Source organism: Pistacia vera, unplaced genomic scaffold (genome assembly GCF_008641045.1).
Source record: "Pistacia vera cultivar Batoury unplaced genomic scaffold, PisVer_v2 Contig236, whole genome shotgun sequence".
Lineage (NCBI taxonomy): Eukaryota > Viridiplantae > Streptophyta > Magnoliopsida > Sapindales > Anacardiaceae > Pistacia > Pistacia vera.
In genome coordinates, this window is record NW_022196042.1 from 544,814 (window position 1) to 557,535 (window position 12,722).

General features: G+C 34.5%; 1 protein-coding gene across 1 annotated transcript; it reads right to left on the reverse strand.

Annotated features, from left to right (window-relative positions):
* Positions 1-4,811: 4,811 nt before the first annotated feature.
* LOC116131651 lies at positions 4,812-7,058 on the reverse strand. Its single transcript, XM_031417314.1, has 5 exons — positions 6,890-7,058; positions 6,181-6,666; positions 5,550-5,669; positions 4,982-5,430; positions 4,812-4,901 (listed from the first exon to the last, which is right to left on the reverse strand). Exons 1-5 carry the CDS (start codon positions 6,978-6,980, stop codon positions 4,812-4,814), a joined length of 1,236 nt encoding a protein of 411 aa, XP_031273174.1. The 5' UTR covers positions 6,981-7,058.
* Between the last annotated feature and the right edge of the window lie 5,664 nt (positions 7,059-12,722).

Below are 12,722 nucleotides of genomic sequence, written 5' to 3' on the forward strand. Positions count from 1 at the left end.
AGGGTGGACGCCCTTCGCGAACTAAGGCGTATATTATCAAGATCTGAATTCCCTCCTCTAGAAACTGCTCTTAAAGCAGGAGCAATATCCATCCTTGTGCAGTGTCTTTCATTTGGATCTCCAGATGAACAGGTCTGAAAAATGTTTCCTATTTGTTGGGTTCATTGTTTTATTATTATGAAGATATCAATAGTTATGCATCTATAAGCCATTTGTTTTGTTGGAAGTGTTTTTCTATCGGAAAGAATTTTCAATGTGAAATATTTATAAGAAAGATGACCAATTTTTGCATAACTTTCAGTTTTCATGGCATATCAGAAAATTTATAAGAAAATAGTTGCCGTCAATTAACTAATGATCCACAAGTTTTATCAAGTGCCGTCAATTTATAAGAAAATATTTATAAGAAAACTGAGACGAAATGCACTTGATAATAATAAAACAATGAACCCAACAAATAGGAAACATTTTTCAGACCTGTTCATCTGGAGATCCAAATGAAAGACACTGCACAAGGATGGATATTGCTCCTGCTTTAAGAGCAGTTTCTACAGGAGGGAATTCAGATCTTGATAATATACACCTTAGTTCGCGAAGGGCGTCCAGCCTTTTATGCATTGCTCCTTTCCCCCTACCAATGCAAGAATAAAGATAGAGTTAGCCATCTCAGATAAGTAATACTTTATAAAAAGGAATCCAGCAAGAACCCATATACGAAAGACCACCATGCTGATAGATAACCATCTGAAGTTACGGGAGAACAACTACAGAGAGCATCACTCATAATGACTATAAATTCTGTGCTGAAGAGAGGAGACGGGGAATGAAGACGAAGAAAAAGAGAGGAGATAGGGAATGAAAACGAAGTTAGAATTTTTTTTTTTTTTTTTAAAAGTATGGACTGTCTGTCCAAGCGTAAGTGACTGGCGTCCATTCCTAATGGACGCTAGTTCAAACGTAAGTGACGGCCGTCCCAAAATTTTTATTTTTTTTTTATTTTCATATTTTGGTTAAGAACAGACGTCCTTTATTTGAGGACGCCCGTCTAAAATAAAAGGACGGCCGTCGATAATGGATGAACGGCCGTCCCTAATGTTTATAAAATTTTTTTATTGTATTTTAATTATGGACGGACGTCCTTTAAATTGGGACACCCATCCATATAATATGGACGGGAGTCTATGTGAGTGAACGGCCGTCCATCTTTTGATGGACAGCCGTTCACTAAAAAAAATTGATAAAAAAATCGAGTCACGTGTACATGTAAACCTGTACATATTTTTTATACAAATTTTTCGGTGCCCATAGCTTTGTTGTTTTTTGGGAGCCTAGGTAGATGCCTCACCTGCCTATCCCTTGGGCCAGCCCTATACCTGAGGGTAACGACAACTCCAGCCAGAACCATAAAAATACAGACAAAAAAAAAAAAAATTAACCAGCCCTACCCAAATCCTTGGATTCAAATCCTGCCCATTGACAAGCAAAGGGCATTTCTTCAAATTAGCAGCTCCTCGGCAATCCCTTATCAACACAACTGAGAGGAAGATCCCAAGCTTGCACATTCTTCAGACTCTAAGATTATCTTTAAACCGAAGACTAAAAAGGCAAAGTCTAACAGCTTCAAAAACTTGCTTCTAGATACAATCAGGCTCTCTCGTCGTTCTATTAAATAGACGGAGGTTCTGCTCCTACCAAAGAAAATAAACAGTAGCACCCAAAAGAAAACAGTAGCACTCAAAAGAAGCCTTCTATTGACTAAATGAATATTTTTCCCTTGGAACTTCTTTGCACACCAGAGAATTATACTATTCCAGTCACCCGTGGGAGCCTGAAATTCCCTTTCCTTTGAACAGAAATCTAGATAAAATTAGAAAACACACACTCAAAGAACAGATGGTCGTGACTATCTGAGGAGCCATTGCAAAAGGCACAACACAGCTCAATATTCAGATTCCAAGCTCTCATTTTGTCCCAGGTTAAGAGTTTGCCTTTAATGGCAAGCCAGAGGATGAAAGAGTGACTTGGAATGCTTGTACCCGTCCATATCAAATTGCACCAGTAGACCTTAGAAAAATGAGGAGAGATCTCTCCAGGTCTGCAAGGTGGAAAACTGAACTTTTTTACCATCTAAACTTCTCCAGAAAAACATGTTTCTGAGAAATAACCTAGGGGAACATGTCCTAAAAATGGGCTTGCCATACCCACAGTCTATCTGAAAGAATATCACTCACAGTAGCTTCATGGCTCAAACCTAAAGAGTTGAAATTTCTAGCTGGAACCAAGGTACGTAAGGGTCCTAATGGATGCCAGTAGTCATACCACAATGAAGTAAGTTGTCCATCACCAATAGACTCTAAAATAAATTCTAATCTTATCCCTCAAGCTTAGAATTTTACGCCTGTTAGCCACAATCAAGCAAAGCTTGATCTATGGCTTGAATCAAGCAAAGCTTGATTTTAGCCATTAGCATAAATCATTAGCATGATTCTAGCATGTATTGTAAGTATAAATAGAGCCCTTGTACATTGGAAAACATACACTTGAAATACAATTTCGTTCTTTGCCTTTCTCTCTAGAAATCTAACATGGTATCAGAGCCAAAGTTTAGGATAGTGAATTGCTATTTCTATGGTATATGTATGTCTAAGAAAATTCTGTCACCAAGACGATAATAGTCTAAGGAAAATGGGTTTTAAGTGGGACTGCTTGTGACCCTTCCAGTTCTTGGGAATTTTTTTATTACATATTAAATCAAATCAGCATAGCACTTACTATTATCTTGGTTTACTGCTCTGCATCATCTAGTACCCCACCTTTGCTAGTACGGTCCTCTGCCTTTGCCACAACTCCACACGCGTCCGCATACGCCTTGCCTTGTTAGTTTTGCCACGTCATCGATGCCCTGTCATTGTTGACTTGCCAGGCCATTGTTGGCCTTTGCCACATCATCGATGTCATGCCATCGTTGACTTGTTAGGCCATTGTTGGCTTTTGTCATGTCATCGATGCCACATCATCGTTGACTCACTAGGCCATTATTGGCCAGAATAGATTTGGTCGGAAATGCATTTGGCTGTATCGGCGCATGTTCAGCCATATCCGACTAGTCGTGCGCTGTTTGGTTGTCGGCTGCTAACGGCCAGCAGTGGCTAGGTGGTTGGGGGTGTCTTTGTTGATTTTTAAACTTTTATTATGAGGGTGTTTTAGCTAAAATTTTAAATGTAAGGGGTTATAAATAATAATCAAAATAATAATAATACTTAAAAAAGAGGGCAGCTTAGTAATTTACATAATATACCACCAATTTATTTCTCCCAACCAAACATATAAACATAACATACCCACCAATTTATTCCTTCCAACCAAACACATTAATATAACATTCCTAGTAATCTTTCAAGTTAATTTATCTTCCCCTAAATTCGATGACAACTTTGGGGGACAAAATGTAATGAAATGCTTATGTGGTAGGGGGTACTAAAGAATAATACAAAATTTTAGGAGGCAAATTGATATTTCCCATGAAATTTTGGATAAAATCGGATATCTAGTTTATCCGATCTGAATATTTAGATCGAATCAAAACTGGATCAGAAGAAATTCGGATCAGATTTGGATCAGGTTTCATCCTGATCCGAATTTTTGGATCAGATCAGAAAAATACAAAACCGGATCGAATATCTGGTTTTGCACATCCCTACCTAAAGCATTGATGTTCACTAAGAACAACAAACTGATTTCTCAAAGACAGAAGATAAATAAATTGCTCTAAAGAGAAAAAAATAACATAGACATGGACTTTTGTTGTAAGTTATAATGTTAAATATGAATTTGAGCCATGTTTACAGTAGGCACCTGACACATCATTGGCCATTGTGGAATTGGCCATAGCAGACCTACCCAAACTCACTTATTTAAAGGTAGCAATCAATGGCTAACCCCAAATCAATAATGGCGCTCAGCTGATTTAAATTTTACTGGTACCTGAACTCATTTCATTGCTGGCCATTTACTTTATAATAGACTGTTTTCTTAGCTTCTTCCAGGCCCGTTTTCTTGTGCTTCATTTAATCGGGCTTAGATTGATTTTTATTCTAAACGTGTTATATAATCATATTGTGCATGAAAAATTGAAAATGAACCTCTCAAATACAATTTCACCACCACTGCCTGCAACAACAATTGCTTAAAAGGAAAAAAGTTACCACATAATTGAATCGAAAAACCTTAATTAATATAAATAGGTTCCGACGATACAATACAATAAACTTTCAACATCAAGCAAATCAGAACGGGGATTTACTTGGCTCAAACAAAAACCTAGAATAGTATGTTGAACAAAATACATCTCTTAGAAGAAGAGGATACTGCAATAGAACATATAGAGTGGCTAGTGTAGACACAACTATAGTAGTAAGCATGATGACACAATTTAATCTATCATGATAAGCTAATAAAATGGTCATGCTAAAAGCTATCATCATGGTGATTATAGATACAAAGAGAGTAGAGAGTCCAACCATCAATTTAAATGGTAACGACTCGAGAAAATTGTCTTCTGTATACCGCGATGTAAGGATCAACAAAAACATTAGGACTGAGATAGAAGAGGAGGCCAATGCGATTGCATCTAATATGACAAAAACCTGAAACCATGTCTCTTTCAGATGAATAGGTAATCGTTTACTACTATCGTTACCACCTGGTACAATAAACACCGATGCAAAAATTATAGTGGTAATGATTGTTGCAACAAGTATACATGAGTTAGCGGTATTCTTCATCCATTGTTCTCCACTTTTCAATAACTCTCAATGCTCTTGAGTGAACAACTCTTGAGGTGTTTGGCCTTTTAAGTTTTTCTTTTCTCGGAAGGAAGGTAGCACTATTTTTTCGATCTCCTATAGATATCAAACATGTTATATTTCAAAATATGGCAATTGAAATTGGGACAATAATTGAATTCAGAAAATTGAATTACCTTAAACCATAATAATTCTCGCTGCATTTGTAGAGCTGCACCTGGTACGATACCAATTCGACTTAGATGTGGTAATTTTGCAGCCAAATGCAACATATTGTTCTGCTGATCCTTATCTTCACAAGTCATGAACAACTCCTTAGTTAAACCTATCTCATATATCAGATTGAATACATTGGCATGACGGTGTAAAACTGCAATGTGAAATATACTATAACCATTTTCATCAAATTGATATATCAAATCAGGATAACGACAAATGAGCTCAAACAAAAATTGGGAATTTCCGAATTTTGCTGCCTCAAAAATGATTTGTGAAGGTGTTTGTGTTAGTTTCACTAGCTCTGAGTCATCTTGTTTTAACATTTCATCCCAAAGGCATCTGACTAATTGAAGAGCTTGAGTTGATTCGAAATCCTTCTTGTGATTCAACTTCATTAATCCTGAGACTAAGAATCAAAGCATGCAATAAATTTTGTACTAATTAATTTTATGGTTGACTAAAATCACAGATAAAAGAAGTTAAGTGTTGAAGAAATTAACGAGTTGATAAGCCTTCTGAATAGACCTTGATTTTTGCTGGAACATATTGAAGGTTTTCGGGCCAAAACATGTAAGGCAGTCTCAGAATTTTCGTCACGAGCCACAGCTAATTCTGGATCATCCTTTAGCATTTTAAATGCGAGATCTGAGCAATTCAATAAATTAATTGTAAGCAAAAAAACTTAAAAGCATGTTAATATGTAGCTAGCTTCTTTAAATTTTTCTTTACTATTTTAATTTTTCTTTTTTAACTTTTCTATGATAAAATATAGGATAAGTTTTAGTATGCATACCATTAATCATGTTATCTTATTATAAATTACAATTTATTCTAAAATTTCTCAGCTACCATATCAATTTGATATTTCCATGTCAATATTTTATAAAAAAATGCATATATATCACTTGTGATAAAGTTTAGTTTTTTAAAGGTTTATAGGCATACGTTAAGAATGTTAGAAGACAAAACATTTTGTATACCAATGCATTAAAATTTGTATTTTTTATCTTTTTGTAAATTATATACATCCAAATAAGAATTTTTTTTATCATAAAGTGTTAAATACACTACGTACAAGACAGACATTAGACAACCTTTTTCTTAAAAAAAAAAAAAAATGTAATGAAAAGAAGTGAATTGTAATATATAGTCTTACCGTATAAACCATTGGTGAGACAAGTGAAAAATAGGGCAATTTCGTCCTCCCACTGGAAAACATGTTTTGCTTGAGATAATTCATTGTATAAAAAAGATGTCATCTCCCCTTGTGCTAACAAAGCAGCCAAAAATATAGGCATCATCTTTTCACCACCTCGGATTGTCAAAAGACTGGGATTCTTCTTCAACATAACTTTAGCAATTTCAGTAGCTCCTGCTGCAGCAGCGCAACAGAAGGCTGTGTTTCCTTTTTGGTCCGGCAGAGTCAGGTCTTTCGGTTGCATCAACTTCATCAGCTCCTCTACAAAGCCAGTTTGTCTGGCTCCTGCCGCAATATGAATAACAGTTTCGTGCCCCTTTGTGATACTGGCACACAACATCGTTGGATCTTTTTCTAACAATTTTTTGGCACTTTTCCAGTCCCCTTTTAATGCAGCCTTATAAAGAGGCACACAATTGTTGAGATAAAGGTTTGAATTTTCTTCTGCACGTGTAAATTCAATAGACGAAAACAATTTATAATGAGAGAGAGCATCAAGAATATGGGATTTGTGCTTAGGTTTAAATAAAACATTCTTAGTTGAAAGAGGAAGAGAAATATTTATTATTTTAACAGACTCGTGTTACTGGCAGCAAACCTCAAGGACAAATATACTATTATCCCTGAAAGAATATGCGAAAGAGCATGTGAAAGAGAGTGAGCTCACTAGAAAGGAGATGACGTGAAGGTTGCCTCTGTTCATGAGTTGAAGTCGCATTTGGTGTTAAACGCTGAACAACTATTTGTGGATCACCCATCAATTCTGCAGAAAGAATATCTTTGAAGAGAGTTGGTTAATTAACTCCAGAAGACTAGTGTGGTATTTTATTAATACTTTCGTTAATGGTCAGATAAGTATTTGTCAATCTAAAATAGATTATTTTTGTGGGGTGGATCAGTCACTTCGTGAAAATTAATAATACTTTATTTAACTCATCACTTAACATAATCTTTAACTTTTGAGTTACAACAGTTTGTATTTGTTGCGGAAGACCTAATCTGCATTACATACCAATAAAAATAAGGAATCAAAGAAAAAGATATAAATCAATTACATTGCTTTTATGTCATAGCATGGAATTAGCCAAGGGGTGGATCCTACATTGCTCTAAAGGGCTTTAAGTGTTTAAAAAGAATTTTACATTTCTGTATATATTATTTATTCATTTTTAAAGGTATAAGATGTTTGGTTCAAAAGTCATAATTTTTAATACGTATAATGTAAACTATGAGCCTTACATCTACAATAATTTAATGTAACTTGGCATTGATACGATAAAATGTTGACTCACTTGCCCAATAGTCCTTCTTATAAGTAGCTCCCATACAATAAGGTCTCTAAAAACTGTACTCATGACTAGGGGTATAATTGAGCTGAGTAATGGGAGGCTCGAGCTCGGCTCAAATGTAAAAGTGTCGAGCTCGAGCTAGATATTTCACAAATGTCTTTTATGGGATCACGAGTATATTTTTAGTGTTTTCAGGTCACCAATACTTAAAGATGATATTCAGATGAAGAATAACGTTGGAGATGGAATAAGTGACAACGAGGAACAAACGGTTCGTGAATCAGAGCTGAATTGAAGAAGTTATGATGTTTTGAAGTTGAAAAGAAAATCTTGGAATAAACTCTAGTTTGAACATGCTTCGGTATTTCGACAATAACTAGAGATGTAGACCTCTAATTGAGACGATTCTTAAACCATTAGAAAGTTGATTCGAAGAGCTACATTTCATATGTTTACCACTTAGCCATATTAGAACGTTATCATGCTAAAAAATCACTGTCTTTTCAGTGCCACAGCATAAATGCCGAGGCACAACAAATTTTGATTAATTTAAGAGTTTTAAGGCAGAACCACCAATGCCTAGGCATAATGCCGCAACACAGCCACAATTTCTGGAAAAATCTGCATCCGTTTTATGACGGTATTTTGGGAATTAGGAGTTCTAAACTAAATAGAAAAGGGGGAAACATTTGTATGAATTGTGGGGCAGATTTCTGGACTTTAAAAAATTCTCTACCTATAAACAAGACAAACAGTTGAAATTAGCATCTGTTAATGGAGGAGATGGTAAAGCTTTTCTCATTATAATAACTTAACTTGGTCTTTCTGCACAGAGAATCCAAGGTTATGCAGTAATCCTGTTATTAAATTCTGTCTTGACCCAGTTCATTGGAACATGTAAAGGCTTGCTGAATTGTTATGTAATTTTTTAGGGAGATCGATATTTTCCCACCTAACATTTGGCGAAACTTCAAGTTTCAAAATCCTACTTTCCCACCTTTCTTCAGCTTCTGTTATTGTTTTTTTTTTTTTTTTTGCTAATATTTTATTGAAAAGATAAAAATATTTTTAAATAGTTTATTTTTTAATTAGTTTATTATAAATTAAAATTTAGTTAAGTGAAAATCTTTGTTCGGGTTATTTATTAGTTTAAGTGTAAAATATATTTTTTTCCTTTGTTTATTTAATTAATTAAGAATATTAATTTTCTATGTTAATTAGTAAAAATGAAAAACATTATATTATGAAAAACATCATAAATTTAGTAGATTATTGAATAATAGAGATGGAATATTGATGATATTATAAATAAATAAATATTATGGGTCCATTTGGTTTGTTATTTTGGATAAGATTTTGGAAATAGTATTGGCTAGTAGAGTAGGGTGATTATTACGAGGTAAAATTTAAAAATTAACAAAAACCCTATAGGTTTGCTAATTTAACTAAACACCCTAATATATAAAAATTTTGTAAAATGACAAAAACATCCCCACCCACCCACAGTGCCGGATTTCAGCCATCATTGTCGGAATCTGCCGTTATGACGTAGATCGGTCGAATCTAGCCGATCGTGCCACGGATCTGGCCGGAAAAGGTCATATCTATGGCCAGATCTAGCCGTCGACGGCAGCAAAATGCCAGATCTGGCTGTCAAAGACGACCAAAGAGATAGCCTTTTCTGACCAGATCGGCGTATTACTGGCCAGTTCCGGTCATTTTTACGCCGTTGTGACAGATTCCAGTCACCATCGACAATGGTTGTCGGAATCTGGCAACTATGGGTAGGTGTTTTTGTTAATTTTTAAACTTTTTTTTAGGGGTGTTTAATTAAATTAATAAACTTAAAAGATCTAAAAGTAATTAAATATAATATAATAGTATTTCCTAAATAATGAAACAAATAGTTATTTTGGGAATAGGGTCATTTAACTTTTGTAAACAATTTTATAACATTACTCCTAACTTGTTAGGTGGAACTAACTATTTTTTTGAATTTTTAATATTTGACTTTTTGGCTAATTAAAAAATTATAAAGTTAAACATGTAAGGGTATTTTCGTATTTTTAGTAAAATATTAACAGAAAAGGTAACAAAACCTAACAAAGGGTGGGAAAGTGTAATTTTGAAACTTAAAGGGTGGGAAAATGTTGTTCTCCCAATTTTGTAAGGCCAGTTGTTGCATGGTTAAGCCCAAATTGTTGCAGAAGGCTTAAATTGGGAAGTTAGTGAATAGAGTCTTTGACTTGCTTTTTGAAAGAAGGCTACACTTTAGAAAAGTTTCAAAGCATGCATATAGACCTGCCCACTTTTACTTCTTTTTAATAAATTAAAACTTTAGTTTATATATGGTAAAGTTAAAGATTATACACCATAACCAGAAAGCTTCAAGCTCTGATGTGCATATATATCATGATTGATAAATTGGTAAAAGAATAGTCTATGAAGGGTGGGTAAGGATTTCGAATCTGTACATACAGTGTCAATTAATGGTGTTTTTATTGATCAGCAGGCAGGCTTTTTCATTTTTCAAACTGACTGGCTCTATTATTGTGCCAATGGGGTCTTTTCTGAGGAGGACATGATTGAAACCAGGGCTGCTGCATNTAGAGGTAAATCACTAAAAAAAAATAAAAAACCCAGTTCCATATTCTTTTAAAAATGTATTTTTCTTCTGAAAATTAAACTTAGATTATCTATTTTGTTTACAGATTCGGAGTCTTCTTTGTTACCAAGATCTGTAAGTGACCCGTCTCATCAGAAATCAGCAATTGAAGGGAAAGAAGAGAGCTTTGAGGGCTAAACCAAAAAAGCGGGAAACCTGGTTCCAAACTGATATTAATATCTCCCATTGATATCATTATCAGTAGTGCAGTGTATCTTGTTCTCTGTAAATTAATCTAGTTATAAATTCTATTTTATTTTATTTTTGTTCAAGGACAAGTTCTAGGTAGGGTAATTATAATAGTAGTTTGGAACTTTGAATGTTTAGTGATGATGACTGGTAAGTACTGAGTAGATGAAAACTCGGCTAAAATTTCTCTCACAAGTCACTACTGCCAGTACTAATAGTATTGTAAAGCTCATGTATCTTTCTTTCTCTGAAAGTGAAACAAGAATCAGATCTTTGTATTTATCTAAGCACCTGCGTTCCCATATCAGTACAGTGATTTGATCCGTGTTTGTTCAAATAATGTGGGTTTAAGAGGGTTGATTGGATCCTTGTTTATGGGTAGTCGAGCTGGTTTAGGATTAATCAGTGTCTTTAATGGTCAGCGAAGTTGGGAAAGCGGAGACCAGAACAGTAAAAAGAAGATTTTCTCTTTTGTTAAAGTAAGTGAGAGAACAATGTAAAAGATGGGTGAGTCAGAGTGGAGGAGTGGGATGCCCTGAACCTGAACCTGAACCACTCTCTGATTCTCTCAATTGTCAAATTTTTACAGTGAAATCAACACGCAAGAAAGGCTCCCTATGAGTTATTATTTTTATGTTTAGGCTGTGTAGGCTGTATATATGAATGAATGATCAATGGTCATATCATCTCTTCGGAAATCGGGACAAGTTATTGATTTTGATGAGATGATGCCATCCAAATTAACAAGTACCTTCAGAGATTCAATTTGTCTCCTTCTGGCAGTGCTTGGGGCCTACAAAACCGCTGCTACCTTGCTATTCTGCTACGTTATGGCTACGCCTTTTGTCGTTTTAGTCACTCATCTTATTCTTCTTACTGTCAATTTTTAAATGGGTTTTTTTTCTTGCCAAAGTTACTTTGAACATGCTTCATTGTTTCCCCTTTCTCCTCAATCACACCCCAAAATTTCAAGCAAACTAGTTAAAAATGAGTATATATTAATGTGTTCTTTTTTTTTTTATCATAAGGTGTTTAAGTCAATTTGTGTATATTTTAACTAATCCTTCAAAGTCTTAAAACTGTCGATTAAATAAAAGGTATTAATTCTTAGAATGACTCGAATTTAAGAATTTATGAAACCTTCTTTTGCTCTTTTCAGATCACCCAATTACTGAATGTGATTGTAAATCAACAACAAAAAAAGTTATAAGTTTGATTCACCTCGATCTCTAATAAGGGTGACTTTTGAAGTTTTTATTCGACCAATAATTTTAAGGTTTTAAAGAATTAATTAAGGTGTACGATAAACTAGATCGGATACCTCAATCATTAAAAAAACAAAAAAGTGGTTGGGCATTGATTATTAATTAGGTTTTGACTGAATATTGTATAAAAGTTACCATTGACCCTAAAATTCTTCCTCGCGAAGCATTGCAAGTGTGATTATTCTGGCATTCCAGAGCCCATAATCATAATTTTTTTTCTCATTTTTTTTTTCCAACGCATGTGACTGCATATTTTAAACCTGTTAAACATTTCAAGCCACAACGTGTCTTCTAATTTTCTGTCCAGCTAGCTCCTGCAAATAATTAACCTCATCTGTTCTCATACTGCCACCATTATCATTCATTTTCAAATCGTTCCAGTTCTCCATGTTGATTATATTATCGTAGTGCTTTAACAAAATGGGTAACATTCAAGAATCAAGGAAATAAACTAATGAATGATTCAAGCTGAGAAGTAAGAGGGGATGAACAGAACAAGATGTTGTAAGCCATGACATAAATAGGACCAAGATTTCGAGCAGAAATATTGTCTAAACTCTTAACAGAATCCCAATTTTCAGGGTCAAACTGAGCCAGTCATTTATGAATATAAAAACATAAATTACTGATCTCACTTCAAAACTAATGAGAAAAAATCTCATGGAAAATTAAGGAGGCCATGGAAGATCACAATGCACTCAGTAACCATAAACAAAACATTATCTTTGCCTTTTAGGTGTTCTAAAGTAATGTTCTTCAGAATACATACATTTTAGCAAATCTTGGTAAATGTCACTGCACAAGGGGACAGTTGCCTTGCCCGAAAGCCTGCATTTACCATGGACGATTTTACTAATTCATGAACAAGATAATTTATTTGCCTTTTGGAAGACATAAAGGGATGTTTGATTCAGAATGTTCGAGCCATGCATAATGGTAATTGTGATGGCACAATTAACCCCATCAAAAGGTTTTTTCAGAAATGAATGATTCATGCACCGTTTGATGAATTAATTATTTTTGTGAGAGGAAGGGAAGGGGAGGGAAGGGTAAAGTGCCTTCATTTGGAAGTTTTAAAATGCATAAATGCAT